This window comes from Octopus bimaculoides, chromosome 19 (genome assembly GCF_046866305.1).
Source record: "Octopus bimaculoides isolate indiv1 chromosome 19, ASM4686630v1, whole genome shotgun sequence".
Lineage (NCBI taxonomy): Eukaryota > Metazoa > Mollusca > Cephalopoda > Octopoda > Octopodidae > Octopus > Octopus bimaculoides.
The window spans coordinates 52,260,450-52,277,949 of NC_142946.1; the positions used below are offsets into that span (position 1 = coordinate 52,260,450).

The 17,500-nt window shown below is 36.2% G+C and overlaps 1 protein-coding gene across 1 annotated transcript in view; it reads right to left on the reverse strand.

Moving 5' to 3' along the window:
• Positions 1–17,500, reverse strand: part of LOC106879061 (long-chain-fatty-acid--CoA ligase 4) — a 35,722-nt gene that overhangs the window by 2,004 nt on the left and 16,218 nt on the right. Inside the window, exons 5-17 of the mRNA XM_089366426.1 lie at positions 16,274–16,380; positions 13,816–13,957; positions 13,368–13,448; positions 12,508–12,577; positions 10,834–10,892; positions 9,814–9,878; positions 9,458–9,529; positions 7,976–8,115; positions 6,432–6,604; positions 3,639–3,713; positions 2,275–2,463; positions 631–906; positions 1–481 (exon numbers count right to left, since the gene is read on the reverse strand). The exon at positions 1–481 is cut by the window's left edge and continues 2,004 nt beyond it. Coding sequence (XP_089222552.1) covers positions 324–481; positions 631–906; positions 2,275–2,463; positions 3,639–3,713; positions 6,432–6,604; positions 7,976–8,115; positions 9,458–9,529; positions 9,814–9,878; positions 10,834–10,892; positions 12,508–12,577; positions 13,368–13,448; positions 13,816–13,957; positions 16,274–16,380 — 1,607 coding nt within the window. The 3' untranslated portion in view covers positions 1–323. The remainder of the gene's footprint in view (positions 482–630; positions 907–2,274; positions 2,464–3,638; positions 3,714–6,431; positions 6,605–7,975; positions 8,116–9,457; positions 9,530–9,813; positions 9,879–10,833; positions 10,893–12,507; positions 12,578–13,367; positions 13,449–13,815; positions 13,958–16,273; positions 16,381–17,500) is intronic.

The window sequence follows — 17,500 nt, forward strand, 5'->3', positions numbered from 1 at the left end:
CTAACCCTCCCTTCCCCACCCACACACCCTTTTAATAAATTGTATTATTGATTATAGAAGACAAGGCTAAGCTTGGAGGAGGCTTTTTTTTTTTTCATACAAAACTGCACAATTTTTTTTTTCTTCTTTTAAATTTTGGCCACTTGAAGTCTGAACTGAAAATGGAGCACTAATTTGAATAAAATCACTGTTAGCTTGGTTTTGTTATTGGCTTTTTACCTTTGTTTTTGGGTTTTTATTTTATTTTATTAATTTTTTTTTTGCTTCGTTTCGCATTTTGAAGGTTTTAATTTTTTTTTTTTTTTCAGTATTTATGAAGGGACTCATGAAGAACCATACATGGCATTTATTTCAGTCTGGAATTTCTCCTCAAGGTTTTTACGTTTTAACTTGAATGCATCGGTAACAAGCCCTGAGTCAGGCATCCAGGAATCGGGACAAAGACAAATCTTGGTTGGAATTTCACAACGTTCAAGAGATGCTAGAAAAAAAAAAAACATACTTATATACGATGTGAATAAGATATTTTTTCAAACACAGAAATACTGGGTAAATTACCCTTACAAAGCGGAAACATATGTCAACAAACAGCCATGAAGAAAAAAAATAAGTTTAGGTTCAGTTACTTACACTTGATGCCAAAATCATGAATTATCTTCTGTACTTCTTTCAACAATTTAGGTTCTTTACAGAGGTCCTTAAAGTTCATACCATTAAGACCTATTTCACTGGCAACTTTACAAAGGTTTTTCTGATTCGGTACTATTAGGCACACAATGAAGTTATGGAAACTATTGGCATACACACATATCTGATCCACAAGAGACGACATCTTTAGAATGGTTTCAACTTTGCTCAGAGAAACATATTCTCCAGCTTGCAATTTAACAAGATCTTTCTTGCGGTCTGAAACATTAAAAAGGCAAGAAAATATGCATTTTCAACAATGGATTTTCAGAAAAAAAAAATCAATGCAATCTTTTCACATTACTATCAAATCCAATCAATGCATCTATTATACATCTTCCCATCTCTCTCTCTCTCTCTCTTACACACACACACACACACACACACACACACGCACACACACACTGTTTATTTACCTCAAGTCCCTGACAAAAAAATATTCAAACAGATATATCTTCCAGAAATACTTGTCAGCACCAATGTTCTCAAACTAACTAATCCTCTTGATACCAACCTACCCGTGACCATTCTTCTGGTTTTAAACCGATTCAAATTAAAACCCACCATCAAAACTCCATGTTGATTTATGTTTCAAACACCAGCCTAACAATCCTTTCAACTATAGGCACAAGGCCTGAAATTTTGAGGGAGTGGGGGTTATTGAAGATTACACCAGCCCCAGTGCTTCACCCCAAAAGGATGAAAGTCAAAGCTGACCACTAAGCATTTTGTCCAGTGTGTTAATGATTCTATTGGCTTGCTACTGTAGTGGTCTCTGTAGCTAAATAGTTGAATGATCTCCCTTGCAAGAAAGAATATAGAGTAACCTCCCTTTACTAAGTTTCTCAAAGCATCTGTGTCATGAGACGTGATTCTTAATTATTCAAGAAGCTTTGCGTTTCTCTTGGAAATTTCTAGAATGTCTAGCGTTCCATTAGTAAAAACAGCTTGCTAACCCAGCTCTTTGCTTCTTAATCGATTAGACTTAGAGCCATCCACGTCATTGCTATGTCTGTCTATTTCTCTACACCACATGACTGAAAGCTACCACTTAGTTGTTATTTCTATATTTCCTATCTCTGAACTTTCTTCCATAGATTGCTTCATTCAACTAGATTCTACATTTTGAATATGTATCATTATTGACCAGTAAATAAAATATATTTTTATGTAGTAAATATATAGTTCTTGAATTTATTCTTCATCTCTATATGTACTCTTGTAATAATATACACACAGCCACATCAACACCTGGTACTGACTATATATAACCACTACACTATTTTCCGGTGTGCTAACGTTTCTGCCAGCTCACAGCTAGTGCTCTAACGATTCTTCCAATAATAATTTCTAATACTGGCACAAGGTTAGAAATTTAGAGGAATGGTAATAATTAAATCAACCCCAGTACATAACTGGTACTTTACTTTACTGACCCCACCGAAAGGATGAAAGACACAGCTGACAGAGGATTTGAACTCAGAACTAAAAGGGCCCTGACTAAATAGTGTAAGGTATTTTGACCAACGGTTTAATAATTATACATTTACATTTATCAAATAAAGTTTCTCATAGAAGGTTGCTTACCAATAACTTTAAGAGATCCATCAGGTTTGAACTCTCCAATATCTCCAGTGCAGAAATAATTCACACCGTTTATAGTGATGAAATCTTCCTTTGTCTTCTCTTCATATTTATAGTAGCCTTGAGCTATGTTACCTCCACCAACAAGGATCTCACCACGTGGATTAGGTTTGTCACTCGCTAGATATCCACCTAGATAATGATAAACACAAAGACACAAGCACATGTAAATATATATATAGAGATGTATCAACGTTAAAGGCATGAAATTGTGATGATGTTTTGGATGTTGACTGATGAGGAATAAGCTACAGATTTTCTGTTTGCTGTGCTTTTGATAGATTTTTGAAATATATAAATATAGATATATTGGTAATAACAATAAGGTTAGTCAGAAGAAACAAAGGAATCGGGTCTTATTCTTTTATTTGTTTCAGTCATTTGACTGGCCATGCTGGAGCACTGCCTTCAAATATTCCAAGGAAATGGAATGAAATAAAGTAAAACAATGTATAATATTTGCATTATTACATTTAAGCAATTTTCATCATCATCATCATCAACATCAACATTTAATATTTGTTTTCCATGCTGGCATGGGTTGGACAGCTTGACAGGAACTGGCAAGACCAGGAGCTTTACCAGGTTCTATAGTTTTTATTGGCTTTGTTTTTTACAGCTGGATGCCCTTCCTACTGCCAGCCACTTTATAGATTGTACTGGGTGCTTTTTATACCACACCAAAGCTTTTTATATGGCACCCTGGTTTTAGAACATAAATTCTGTCATGGTGAGCAAGTCATCATGAGTACAGCAATGTGCTGTACTCAGTCTTCTGTCATTTCCATTGTAAGGCTCAGCATGTTGAGATTGACCTTCAGTACCTCATTCCATGTCTATAATCATTCTACATTTGCTTTCCCATGCTAGCAAGAGTTAAATGAATACGCCACTGATGCTAATCTTTACTTGATTTTCAAGCAAAGAATCTCTTATTCTACATGGGTTTGAAAGCATGAAGTGGACAGAGTGAAAACAACGTCCTTTGAATGTCATAACTTTTGAACAAGCAAGTATAAATGTAACCAAGCACAAGACACACAAATGTGCACACACGTATCTTGGAAGGGTCATATAACCAACATGACACGTGATGTCCGTGATGAGCTGACAAACCTGTCTGACTATTCATTTCAATAATAAAGTAAACATGCCGAATCAATAATAATAAAATTGGTTGTGCGTGTGTTTGTGTGTATGTGCATGCATGTCTGTGTATGTAACTGAATTGATGTCTGTCTCTGTGTGTGTGTATGTGTGTATGTATGCAGTATGCAACACAGTCAGAAATGAAAACTTGTACTTACCTTCTGGCCAATCCCGCAGTTTTATCTCACAGCATGTCAATGGAGCACCAACAGAACCGACACTTAAATCAGTAACTGAAATTATACATACATACACATGTATTTATATTAATACACACAAATATACAGACATACTTATATTATCATCATCATCATTCAATCTTCCATGCGTAGGTTGGCTTCTTTGACAGAATCCTTTTGAACTAGAAGAATACATTGAATTCCAGTATCTGCTTTACAGTGTGTGTATGCACGTGTATGCATGTATATGTGCTTGGTTCTCAATACTTGTGAGTAAAGTAACACATACTTGTCACACATACAAGGAAAAGGTTGACAGTTGCTTTGGAGTTTTGACTATGTGGTCATGTAGCCTTTATCTGCTGTCATTCTGATCAAAGTTACATGACTAGAACTTCAAAATAACAGCACGCATGCACACATTTAAATGAGAATGACAGATAGACAGGCCGGTAATGATCAGACTTCTCCAAAATAAAAAATATTAGAAAATACAAAAAAGAGTTAATTTTTACTTCCAAGCAGACAGATGATCAAAGGCGTTTCATCCATGACCATGCTGTCGTTTTCTCTGGCGTTCTAAGATTACATTTTCCAGATGTAAAGAAAGATAATTAAATCACATTGAGCAAGGGAGATAATTACTAACAAAACTTGATAGATCACCATCAGTTTTCCTCACATTTCACTTTATTCCTATTGCCTTCTGCTGGTTTATTTACAATTAACTTTGCTATTCTCCTGCTCTCCCAAGCTTATACTTGAGACACAAGGACCTATTTAAAACTTAAGCAGATGGCTTGGTTTATGCAACAACTAAAATATATTCACACACACTGATGGGCTGGTGTTACATGTCTACAGAGCCAACCTTCCTCCAAGATCTGTGTGCTGGCACCTGACAGATACTACCACTCCAGGCCAGAGTGAAGGCACAACTCAATTCTCCTTCAAACAACCAATATCGCAAAGCTGGAGTCTCGCAACAGGATGCAGAGACAAATACTGCACTTACCACAAGCTTCACTGTGTTAATAGCTGCAATTGTTTCTGCTTTATTACACTATTCAGGCTTTATTAAAACACACACACACATATGAAGTAGACATATGCGTGTCTAGCCAAATGACGGAGTCATCCCCAAAGTGCTATAACACAGCAAGGCAGTAAAGAAGCAGAATACATACAGTGGGTATGTGCTGTGAATATATATATATATACACATAAATATATAGTGTACTGTTCTGTGGTGATAAGATCAACAAAAAAAGTACCCCATCTGATGAGAGAAATATTTAATAAATACAGTATCTGTTTTTTTTTGAGCTTTTAATAGTTTCCTGCAGTGAAAAAAACTCAGCATTTTACAACATGTCTGGTGCCTTCACACAGTTCTCAGACTCAGGACTGTGTGAAGGCACCAGACGTGTTATAAGATGCTGTTTGAGTTGTTTTCATCACGTGAAACTATTAGTAGCTCATAAAAATATACACTGGGTTTGCACAGGAGTGGCTGTGTGGTAAGTAGCTTACTTACCAACCACATGGTTCCATGTCATTTTGGGCAAGAGTCTTCTACTATAGCCTCGGGCCGACCAAAGCTTTGTGAGTGGATTTGGTAGACGGAAACTGAAAGAAGCCCATCGTGTATATATATGTTTGTCCCCCCCCCCCCAACATCGCTTGACAACCGATGCTGGTGTGTTTATGTCCCCGTAACTTAGCGGTTTGGCAAAAGAGACCGATAGAATAAGAACTAGGCATCCAAAGAATAAGTTCTAGGGTTGATTTGCTCGACTAAAGGCGGTGCTCCAGCATGACCACAGTCAAATGACTGAAACAAGTAAAAGAATAAAAGAGTATATATATATATATATATATATATATATACATATCTAAAAGTTTGGTGATGCAAACAGGAAAAACAGATGTTTGATAAGTGGTAACACACGAAATTCTCAGCCCTTGAGTCACTCTGTTGCTTCTGCTCAATATTAATGTAAAATACAAATGTGTGTGTGTGTGTGTGTGTGCGTGCATGCGCTTCTATTTGTCTTTCATGAGTGTTGATTCATTAAAATCCCCCAGAAACAAAGAAGTTCAGTAAAATAATTGCCAGGGTTTAATAAAGAAGCAACAGTAATGTAACGAGGTCAATTTGACTGACCAAAGCTTTTCAAAACAACACCCCAAGATGGCTGCAGTCCAGAGACTGAAATAATTAGCAAAAAACAAAACGCCTGTCCCATTTGACGTAGCTTCCACCACTTCACTGTGTGCAGTGGGAGGGGGAGAGTAAAGGTTAAAGAGAGTTGTAATAGGATCCGGGTTAGTTCAAGTAGGCTCCAACTTTACACTTTACTCCCTCCTCTCACTGCACTATCCTCGTCCTTCTACTCGTGTCAATTTACTCCATAACGCTCTTTTATTTCATTCATTTCTTTTCATTCATAATTTTGCAAACCAAGTTGATCACACATCAACATCATCATCATTGTCATTTAACATCCATTTCCCATGGGAAAGGGGCATTTAATGACGACGATGATGACGATGATTATGATGATATTAATAAATATACATTTCACTAACCAGCAGAAGATAATAAATGGTTATGCCTTAAAGTGAAACTAACAAAAATCTAAGTAACATGCAGTAAAACGCAACACTGCACAGCGTTAAGAGCAATGCTATGGTTTAGTTCGTCTTTTCATGAGGATTTTAATTTTAATTTCACAATTGATTTTTTTTTTGGTTTTTTTTTTTGCTTACCTTCAGTGATAGTCCCAGCGCCACAGGTCTCAGTAAGGCCATAACCTTGACCAACAGGGCAACAAAAACAAATATTCATAAACTTCTGTGTAGCTTCAGACAATGGAGCACCACCACTCAGCATCAAACGCACATTACCGCCTAGAATTGCTTGCACTTTTTTGAAGAAAATCCTATAAATCAGAAATGCAACAATGATAATAATAATAATAATAATAATAATAATAATAATGGTTTTAAATTTTTCCACAAGGCAGCAATTTTGGGGGAGGGAATGAGATGATTACGTGGACCCCAGTGTTCAACTGGTACTCATCAACCCCGAAAAGATGAAAGACAAAGTCAACCTTGGCAGAATTTGAACTCAGAGCACAGCAACAAATGAAATACTGCCCAGCATTTCATCCGGCCTGCTCACTTTTCTGCCTTCTCACCGCCTTAATGATAATAAAAATCCTTTCTACTAAAGGCACAAGGCCTGAAATTTGGGGGAGGGGGATAGTCGATTACATCAACCCCATTGTTCAACTGGTACTTTTTTTGTTGACCCCCGAAAGAATGAAAGGCAAAGTCGACCTCAGAGAAATTTCAACTCAGAACATAAAACAGTCAAAATACCACTAAGCATTTTACCTAGCATGATAACAATTCTGTCAGCTCTAATAATAATAATAATAATAATAATAATAATAATAATAATAATAATAATAATAATAACAATAATAATAATAATAATAATAACAATAATAATAATAATAATAATAATAACAATAATAATAATAATAATAATGATAATAATAGTAATGGTTTCAAATTTTGCCACAAGGGCAGCAATTTTGGGGGATGAGTCAATTATATCAACCCCCAGTGTTCAACTGGTACTTATTTTATCAACCCCTAAAGGAGGAAAGGTAAAGTCAACCTCAGTAGAATTTGAACTCAGACGTAGCAATGGGCAAAATACTGCTCAGCATTTCGGCAACTTGCAATTCAAGTCAGATTTTAGCTGCTGTTTCTAGCAGGCTGAGAGGCTAAGTAGAGAGAGACACCTTTGTTGACTTGACTGGCAGATATTAGATAGTAAAAGTAAAATATTGACAGTCAGTTAAACCAAAGGAAGTACTTGACTAGCCTTATATTTTATAGACCCCAGGAGGATGAAAGTCAATCTTGGACTCAATAGAATGTGAACTCAGAACCTACAGATACAAAACAAATACTGCAGAATGTTTTGTACGAGGCTCTAACTACACTTCCAAATGTTTCATACTGTGTTGTCTTCATATCTAAAGTACTTAACTCTTTCGCTCCAATATAGAAAAATAAAAAAGAACAGCAAACACAAGGAGAGGTTGTTTTTGTTGTTTAGCCTCAGGTCAGAACAGAATTGATTATGCAGACCCATGATCTAAGGACGCCTGGTAAATTCATAAAATTAAATAAAAAAAAAAAAATGAGAAGAGCTAATTTTGTTAAATTCAAGAACTGGAAATTCAAGAAGAAAGAACTGGAAAGCTAAACAAGATCAAAGAAGACAGGATTACCTATTGAATATCAGGGTATCATAGCCATTATCTATGCTGTGTCTTTTGTAAGTATAAGCAAATTCAAATATGGCCTTTGTCAATTTCCCCTGAGAATTGATATTATCCCAGACACTTTTATATAGCCGGTCCATAATCAACTGAAAAATAATTGAGAAATGCAAGTCAGATTAGTTGCTCATTGGAATACATCAAACAATAGATATCCAAATCCTTTTTAATTTATATTGTATAAACTATCAATATGTATGTGTGTGTGTATCTATGTATGTTCTCTTTCTCTTTTTAATTTATGGTAAATTTTGACCAGTCACCTATTTGATAGCAAGGTTGTGAAGGAAAGCATCTTATTTTGCTCATCATCCTTTAAATCTTAAGAAAGTCTAGCAGATTTTTATAATCCCATATATTGTATTCATTTGTAGCATATCAATTAAGGACATGCACTCTCTCCCCAAGATCTGAAGTTCAGCCATACTTTGCTCTAGACAGGTATGTATCCTGTTGCTCCAGTAATAAGAGGTATGAAGTTGAAAGTGTATCTTGGGTGCTAGATTTGCAGACTCATTATCAGTGGTCCCTAGATGTCCTCTTTCTATTGTAGTTTGTTAACCACATTTGAATCCAGAGGGCAGCTGATTTCCATAACAGAACATATATTTTCCTTGTGGTTCTACACAATGATATCTGGCCAGTTGTGTTTTAACTTGGTAGTTGTTTTAATTTTTATGCTCCATCAATATTCTTTTGACCCATCAGTTTCAATATAGTCAACTTCACCTGTGTTTTCTTTTTTCTTATTCTGTTCCAGATCATTCTGGTCACTGCATCATGCCTCATGGAAATATAATGTCTAGTTGGTTCACCTGGGTATGTGGATATTTTGAAATTACCTCTCAGAGTGACAATTGTGCCCTGCATAATTACATGTTGTTCTTTGGCAAGGCATAGCACCTGTTCAGCCACACTGCCAGGGATATGGTGAAGTCATGGGACTGCAGTATGGCAGATTGTGAAGAGGCAGCAGAAGAGCTCAACTTCTTACATTGATAACAAGTGGAGGAATCCTAGAAGATCAACAATCAGAATCTTTATTAAAAAGTAACTACAATGTATCCATAGGGGTGGTGTCCATAGTTGTGTAATTAGATAATGAAAGATTCACTATGACTCAAGCTTTCAATCATGGAACTGGGTGACGACAGGGAATCATGGAAATCTGCATGACTGAAGCAGCATGACACCCTTGGGACACAAGAAGAAATTTGCAACAGCACTCCTACAACCGGATAAGATAGCGGAGGATTCATTTTAGGAAGTTGCTGATTTGACTAAGTGTGTGTGTGTGTGTGTAATGCATGTCTAGCATATGGTTTCATTATTCCTTGCTGTAATGAATTAAAAAAAAGGTGATGGGAATGGTATGGAAGGAACAATTTACAAGAATAGACTGGAAAGGTAAGACAAACACATCAAACTTACTGGTACAGCTGCCATTAACGTTGGCTTCAGTTTACTAGCATCACCTTGGCAACCTCGCTTGATTTTACTTGACTGTAGAAAGGAAAAAAAAATAATGTTAAATACTGTATTAATCACTAATTTGAAACAAGCATTAAGAATTTATCATCTAATAACTGATGTATAAATGTAAACAAAACTATATTCTTGGTGAATAAATCCATTCTCTTTGCCTATGATTCCTAGGCAAAGGTCCAACCACAGAGCCATAAATATGCACATGCAGACATGTGTTATTTGTTTCTATGTATGTTTTATCTTGTATATTATTTCCAAAAATTTTAAGAAGATTCCAAGTCCAAAAAAAATGTTTTTACCTTGTCTGTCAATGTCAAAGCTGAGGAGTAACCAATGCAGGTGCCATGTGCCAAACAAGATAATTCTGTTGAGAGAAAATACATAAATCTCATGAATTCTTCAACTTGATTAAGCAAAGCAATATATATATATATATATAAATGTACAAAAAAGCTTCTTCCCAAAAGAGGTTAGTGACATCCTGATAAAAGATTTCATAACATTTTTTTTTTTTAAATCAGGCCAAGGATATCTTGATTATACTGTGTAATATAAAAAGAACCTTTTTCAGTTTATCGTACTTCGATATGAAAAAAAATCAAGAACCTCCCATCTCAATAAACCACAATTGTCCTATTGTCTCTGAAAGTTGATTTTTTATATTTACTACAGATTGCTTGAAGCTAATTTTCTTGCTACACCTCAATCCCTGTGTGTTTCTTAAATTTGCAGAGGAATCTGTAGTGGGGGAGTTTAGCTTAATCAGTCAAAGCATTGTGACGCATAATCACGGAGATGTGAGTTCGAGTCCCACAGCTGACCACCTACACTTTTTTCTGCAAAATAGGGCTAGTTTATCCTGTTCAGGCTATATTATTAGCATTATCCTGCGATTGAGAATTTAAAATCACTTCTTTAACTTTCTAAAAGACATCTCAACGCTTCTAAAAGCAAACTTCGTTCGTTTGTTTACGTTTATTGTAATTTGAATTTATTTATATATATATACATATATATATATATATATATATATATATATATATATATATATATATATATATATATACGAAAGAGAGATGACAAAGGAATAAATGAACTTCATTAGCTTACAGCTGTTTCTGCTACAAGATGCAGTGAACGCATCAGAAAAACTGAGAGACCACTGTAATAAGTGTGTGAATCTGAGAGGGGAATATGTTGAATAAAATCATAATTAACCGAACCGATCTTCCTGTATTTCTTTCACCCATCCTTAAGAACTTTTCAACACCCCCTCATACTGACATTGTAATTGAGAAAGTTGAAACCACAGTACTTACCAGCAGTAAACTCCAAAACATGTGCCAAAGGCAAATATCCTATATATGTGTCATGAGGCCTGGAAAACACAGACAGGTCATTTTGAATATGTGGCAACAAACAGCAGTACATACCTCACTTTAACAAATACAACAGATAATTCATTTAATACTGAAAGCATCAAAAGTTTCATTCTGCAGCTGCAACACGGTTACTGATACAGGAAGTAAATAAATGCTGTCCGGAGTCCTGAGACCAGTGTGGTCAGTTACCCAGTTTCCACGGCATGTAAGTGACCGAGATCGCAACACAGCCCCTGAATGGGACACCAGTCCATCACAGGGTCACTTATTTACAGCCGAGTGAACTGGAGCATTGTGAAATGAGCCATTTTGCTGAAGAATACAATGCAGCGCCTGGTTCAGGAATTGGAAAACGAAAGCACAATCTTGCGGTAGCGAGTATGACACCCTAACCATGAGGCCGTGCACCTTCACACCGATACAGCTCAAGGCCAAAATTTTGAAACCTTCAGAAATGAATCAAAACTGAATTTAACAGATTTTGCTGTGTTTTTTTAAAGATGCCTAAAATGGCACATCCATAATGTGACTGATTCAGCTTCAACATGAGATCCCAGATTAAGTCACTTACTAGAAGACTCCTTCTAGTAGTGAGTGGCTGTCAGAGTGTGAGTGGGTGTAGGTTACTGTCTATTTGACATTGAGTGATAGTTGTAAATGAGTGTCACTGTCATACAAGCAGTGCCATTCATTTCCAAACATTCTTCAAAAATATGTCCAATCATGAGGAAATATTACCATGTTTGGAAACAGGTGAGGGCTGGCAACAGGAAGTGGATCTGGCCATAAAAAAAAATCAGCCTCAATAAACTTGAAGAGTGAATGTTAAAACAACGATGATGATGATACCTTAAAGCAAATGCATAATACGCAATTTGTATCATTATCGTCATCATCTTCATCATTTAACGTCCTTATTCCATGCTGGCATGGGTTGGATGGTTTGACAGGGTCCGATGGGCCCAAGGACTGGATGCCTTTCCCAATGTCAACCACTTTACAATCCGTACTGGGTGGCTTTTTACATGCCACCAGCACTATTGAGATTGCCATGAAGATTGCATGACTATGAACCCTGAGTGAGGAGAAAGGGAACTTTATGCTCTGAGGATAAGGAGCAGAAAGAGGTGAAGTATGAGTGAAAGCAGAATGGGTAGAGGAGCAACACAACTACTTACTATTAACCAAATAAATAAATAAATAAACCTGCCATCACCTCATAGTGACAGGTTAGCCCTAAGTCAACCCTCGCTAAACAGATGTACAGTCAAAGACCTTCCAGCCATAACCATCTCCCTTCATTGTTTCTTTTGGAAACACAGTACCATGGCTTATATTACCAAATATCCCTTTTATTTCTTTTAAAAGATGGTAGGATGTGATCTGAGTGAGATTTCCTTGCTAGTTCTAGCAAGTGAAACAACCTTGTAGTGAGCCCTTCATTAAATAACGCTATTTAGAAGGCTAAGAGTAGTTAATTACCTAGTGGTCCAATAGTTCAAGCAGATATTCAGAATTTGTGTGTCCAAACTGTGTTAGCATGGAAGAAAAAGTTTGTGTAACTCATTCAGTGGCAAAGAGGAGATAAAGAAAGGAAGCAAGGTTACTTACCCTAAATTTGGTATTCTAGAACACTGACCCGACATTCCTGCCATTAAATTAGCATGACTAATTAAAACACCTGGAAAACAGGAAAAAATTGTTAGATAAAAACAAAAACAAAACAAAGAAACCTGTATACACCTGTATGTACCTGTGGATTTGTTTACCTATTATGTTTTTGCTGTTACACTTCTTTCTGTCATTAGACTATAGCTATGCAGTGGCCCCCACCTCAGAGGGTTTTTTTAACAATCAGATCAATCCCAGCACTTAATTTTAGTGATACAGGACATAAATACAGTGCACTGTTTTTCAAGTGGTCCCAATATAAAGACAGACAAACATATAAACAACACACACACACGTGTGTGTAGTATTTATGCTTTCTTTGATAAATTTTTAGAAGGATAAACTTAAATAGTTTGCAACATAATTTTTTGAATTACAGGTACAACAGAAACAGGAAGTAAGAGTGAGAGAAAGTTGTGGTGGAAGAGTACAGCAGGGCTCGCCACCATCCCCTGCCGGAGCCTCGTGGAGCTTTAGGTGTTTTCGCTCAATAAACACTCACAACACCCGGTCTGGGAATCGAAACTGCGATCCTATGACCATGAGTCCACTGCCCTAACCACTGGGCCATTGCGCTTCCACATAGTATATCTAGGACAATACTAACTAACGTAACACACCCTGCCTTTTTTCTTTTCAGGGGAGCTGGGTATGATTTCAGAAATTTAGCTGCTATTTCATGCAAATCAAGCGAAGATGTAAAGGTTGCCTCATTGGTTCAAAGCAAATGAGGAGGAGATAGTGATAACAATTCTATAGAGGACAAGAGGATAGAGAAAGGAATAGAATCTGCAAGTAACCTTTTGGTCTCCCTGTTGAGCCACTTGTATACATCATCACAGCAATGTCATTCTTTTGAGGTTTCAAAGGCTTGGAATCATCTATAAAAGACAAATGAGAGAGTAAGAAAACAAAACAAAAAAAAAATAAATAGAAAACAACATGATATTATAACAAATATTTTGCCATGTAAAACAGCCCTTCGCACAAACACACAAACACACACTACAAAAACTCTTTGAAGAATTCCTGAAGGGATCCTAATCTTGAAATACCAGGCAATATTATTAATCACCAGGCTGTATTTAAAATTTTTTAACTTGCATTGCTTTGGTTTAAAAAAAAAATATTTAAAACAAAAGAAAATGGTATATTGCTTTCACTGGAACCACACAGAGGCTTACACCATATTTAGAAGACCAATGAATCAAAATATTGTCAATAAATGATATAAAAGTAAATAATTACTGGGAGAAACCTTGGACCCTATATCTATTACTTCCGACAAACTGTTTATACTGACAGAAGGCGAGATATCATGTGAAGGTATCTTTTTCTGGTCAGCCATATACACGAGTCGATTAACTTTGCTGACACGAGACAGGACATTCTGGAAAAGATAGAAGAGAAAAAAAAAGATGAAACAATGTTTACATCATCAAAAATTATTGTCTACATTCAATAGAAAACATTTGGAGATTTAGAGAGGAAGAGAAACAAACAGAATGCAAGGCAAATGAAATGTGTGAGAGAGAGAGGTTGTGTGTGTCCAAAAGCCCTGGGAGATGGACACCAGTGTTGGAGACAAGACCAGATTTTTTGAGGGTCAGAGCAAACAAAGAGGGATTAGTCATTGCAAGCACCTCTGCCCAACAAAGAAATTCATCACCTTTGTCAAGGCTGGAAAGAAGATGCCCACTGCTTAGTCTGTCTCCTCGGGGTCTACTTGCAACAGTAAAAGACTGGGAACTGAAAGTCAACCTGAAGGCATTGTAGTGCAGCAAAGTAGCGACCAAACAAAATACATGCATTAAGTATGTGCAGTCAATAATGTTTACAACACTAGCACTACTGTATGTATGTATGTATGTATGTATGTATGTATGATTACACTTCTGCCCATTCACATAGACACACATAATAGACTTTTGCAGTTTACATCAACCAAATTAACTCACAAAGCACTGTAAAGCCTGGGACCACAGTTTAAGATATTTACCCAAGGTACTGCACAGTGGGACTGAACCCAAAACTGTGGTGGTAAAACAAAGTTTTTAACAACACAGCCATGCCTGTATCTATGAGAGAGACAGAGAGAGAGAGAGAGAGGGGGGGAAGAGAAAGGGAGGAATACACACACACACACACATACATACATACATACATACACAGAAAAACAGAGTTCCCTGTTGAATCGTTTTCCACTCTTTTCAAATTCATATCCTACGACCTAATAAGGATATTAATTAATGAAGATGTTTACACAAGTGAGGTTTCACCTCTGCTTCCTCCAAACCTCTAAGAGGATTTGAACCAAGCATGACAGGCTAGCCAACATAACGCTGAGCTAAACACAAATTTCAGTCTATTGATGCCATGTAGTCCCATGTTGTTCTGAAGTCATTTACTACTGGCTGCAGTCAATTGACATTCTTGTCAACATAGTAACCAGGAAATAAACCATTTATAATGGGAGGGAAACGTATACATATGTAATGAGAGAAAAACCACATGTTGGCATCACATGATCTTTCTTACCACCCACTCACTAAAAAAATGGGAGTAAACACCAATGAGTTGCAATTTTAATTGAAAAAGAAACAAGAAAAACTGACGGAATTTTCTTTTTTTTTTCAAAAATATAAATGCTTGTTTTCTTAATAACTCATATTCATTACTTTTTAATTACTTTGTTTTTTTTTTAATTACTTTATTTCCTTTGAATTTTGGTGAGAACATATATATTAAAACTGATGTTCAGCCATTTTCTCAAACAGTGCATTCTACCCTGACATGAGAATTTACATTATCATGAAGCTTGCTTCCCAACCCCATGGTTCTGGGTTCAGCCCCACTGTGTGGTAGCTTGGGAAAGTGTCTTCTACTACAGCCTCAGGCCAATCAAAGCCTTGTGAGTGAATATAGTAGATGGGAACTGAAAGAAGCCAGTCATATATATATATATAGACTTACCCACTCCCCTGAGATTGCTGGCCTTGTGCCAAAATTTGAAACCTATATATATATATATATATATATACATATATATATATAATTAATTTGCAAAGGTGTCATTAATTCTATTATTATCCAATGTAATTATTTTAAGAATGATAATAACAGAGTCAATGACATGGGCGATAGCAGGCCAAAAATAGCATTAAACAGCCAAGGGATTAAAATTAATCAAAGGACATACCAAGTATGTCTACCTGCTTGAAATAACAGTCAAAACTCATTATTAAATCGCCAAAAATACACTGATGATAACTACAGAAATCAAACGGAAGCAAATTCGGTTAAGACAATCTACTTAAATACATTTAAGTATTTGGACTCACGTGAACCGGTTTCTGCACTGGCAAAATTTATTTTGCCAGTGCAGGTAGGCATACTTAGTATGTCCTTTAATTAATTTTAATATATATATATATATATATATATATATATATATATATATATGTATGTGTGTAAGGTGGTGAGATGGCAGAATTGTTTAGTGGCATTTCATTTGTCTTTAGGTTTTGGATTCAAATTCTGCCAAGGTTAACCTTGCCTTTTATCCTTTTTGGGTTGATAAAATAAGCACCAGTTGAACATTGGGATCAATGTAATGGACTTAACCCCTTCCCTAAAACTGCTGACCACATTGCCAAAATTTGAAATCAATCATAATAGAAGGAGCCATGCAAACGATTACACTTACTTTCACTTTTGGTAACAAAGTAGCACTGGTGAAAACCACATTCACTTCAGATTCATTGATCCCATGTACGATTGCTTTTTCTCCCAACGTAGAATAAAGAGTGACCACTGCAAAGAAAATTAAAACATGTACATTATAAAATAATCTGAACAGTTACATACAGAAGTGCCAATCACTTAAACTAGACGGAACCTATGGAAGAAGGAAGCCCAGGAAAACATGGAATGAAGTGTTGAAGGCCGGTCTCAAGACACTGAGCTTTATGAAGCAGATAACAAAGGCACTTTGCGATACTCAAGAAAACCTATCCACCACAACAGAATTGATACTTGTGTTGGCGCCACATAAAAAGCACCAGGTACACTCTGTGGAGTGGTTGGTGCCAGACAATGGAGTCTGGTGCAGCCCCCAACCTTACCAGCTCTAGTCAAATCATCTAACCCATGGTTACCGAGATAATCTACTATAATAATACTCATGTTTATGAATGAGAAAGGAAGGGGTGATAGATGAATAAGGAAGGAAGGAAGGGATGATGTCATACTTGGTAGTGGGATGATGAAAATTGTACGCTGAAAAAATAAATCAAACAGCATTTCAACTCTGTGTGAATATATCTGTATGTAAAAGAGGAGGTATTTGAACGTGTGTGTGTGTGTGTGTTCGTGTGTGCTCAATGGAAGTGGGATTGTTCATCTTTGTTCGCTTAGTATTTTGGGTATATTTTTTGATTTGGTTGAATCTTGGTTGTTTTTTTTTTTTTTGGTCAGTTATTTTTAGCGTTTTGACAGAAAAAAGTCATTCTAAAATTGTTTTTTAATGTAAGCGTGCCCAAACAAGACGAATGCTTCCACAGAGCAGGTTTTACAGCCACACCACCCAAACCAACCAGGTGAAACCGGGCTTAGCTGCTAGTCAATATATAAAGATCAATAAAATGGGTACCAGACTGAAATATATTCTGGGGGTAGATATGATCAACTAAAACTTTTAAAAGTAGTACCCCAAAATGGTCAAAAGTCAATGACTGAAAGTACTAAAAGAACACACACACACACACACACACATACACACAATTATAATAAAAATATTATTTTATCAATGACAACTTCTATGTAAGACACAGGATGTGATTAGATGTAATTTCCTTTCGTGATTCTTCACCCACTCCTACACATGAACATACAAATAAATACACTGGGTGCTAAAAGACTGTTCCTGCTGCAG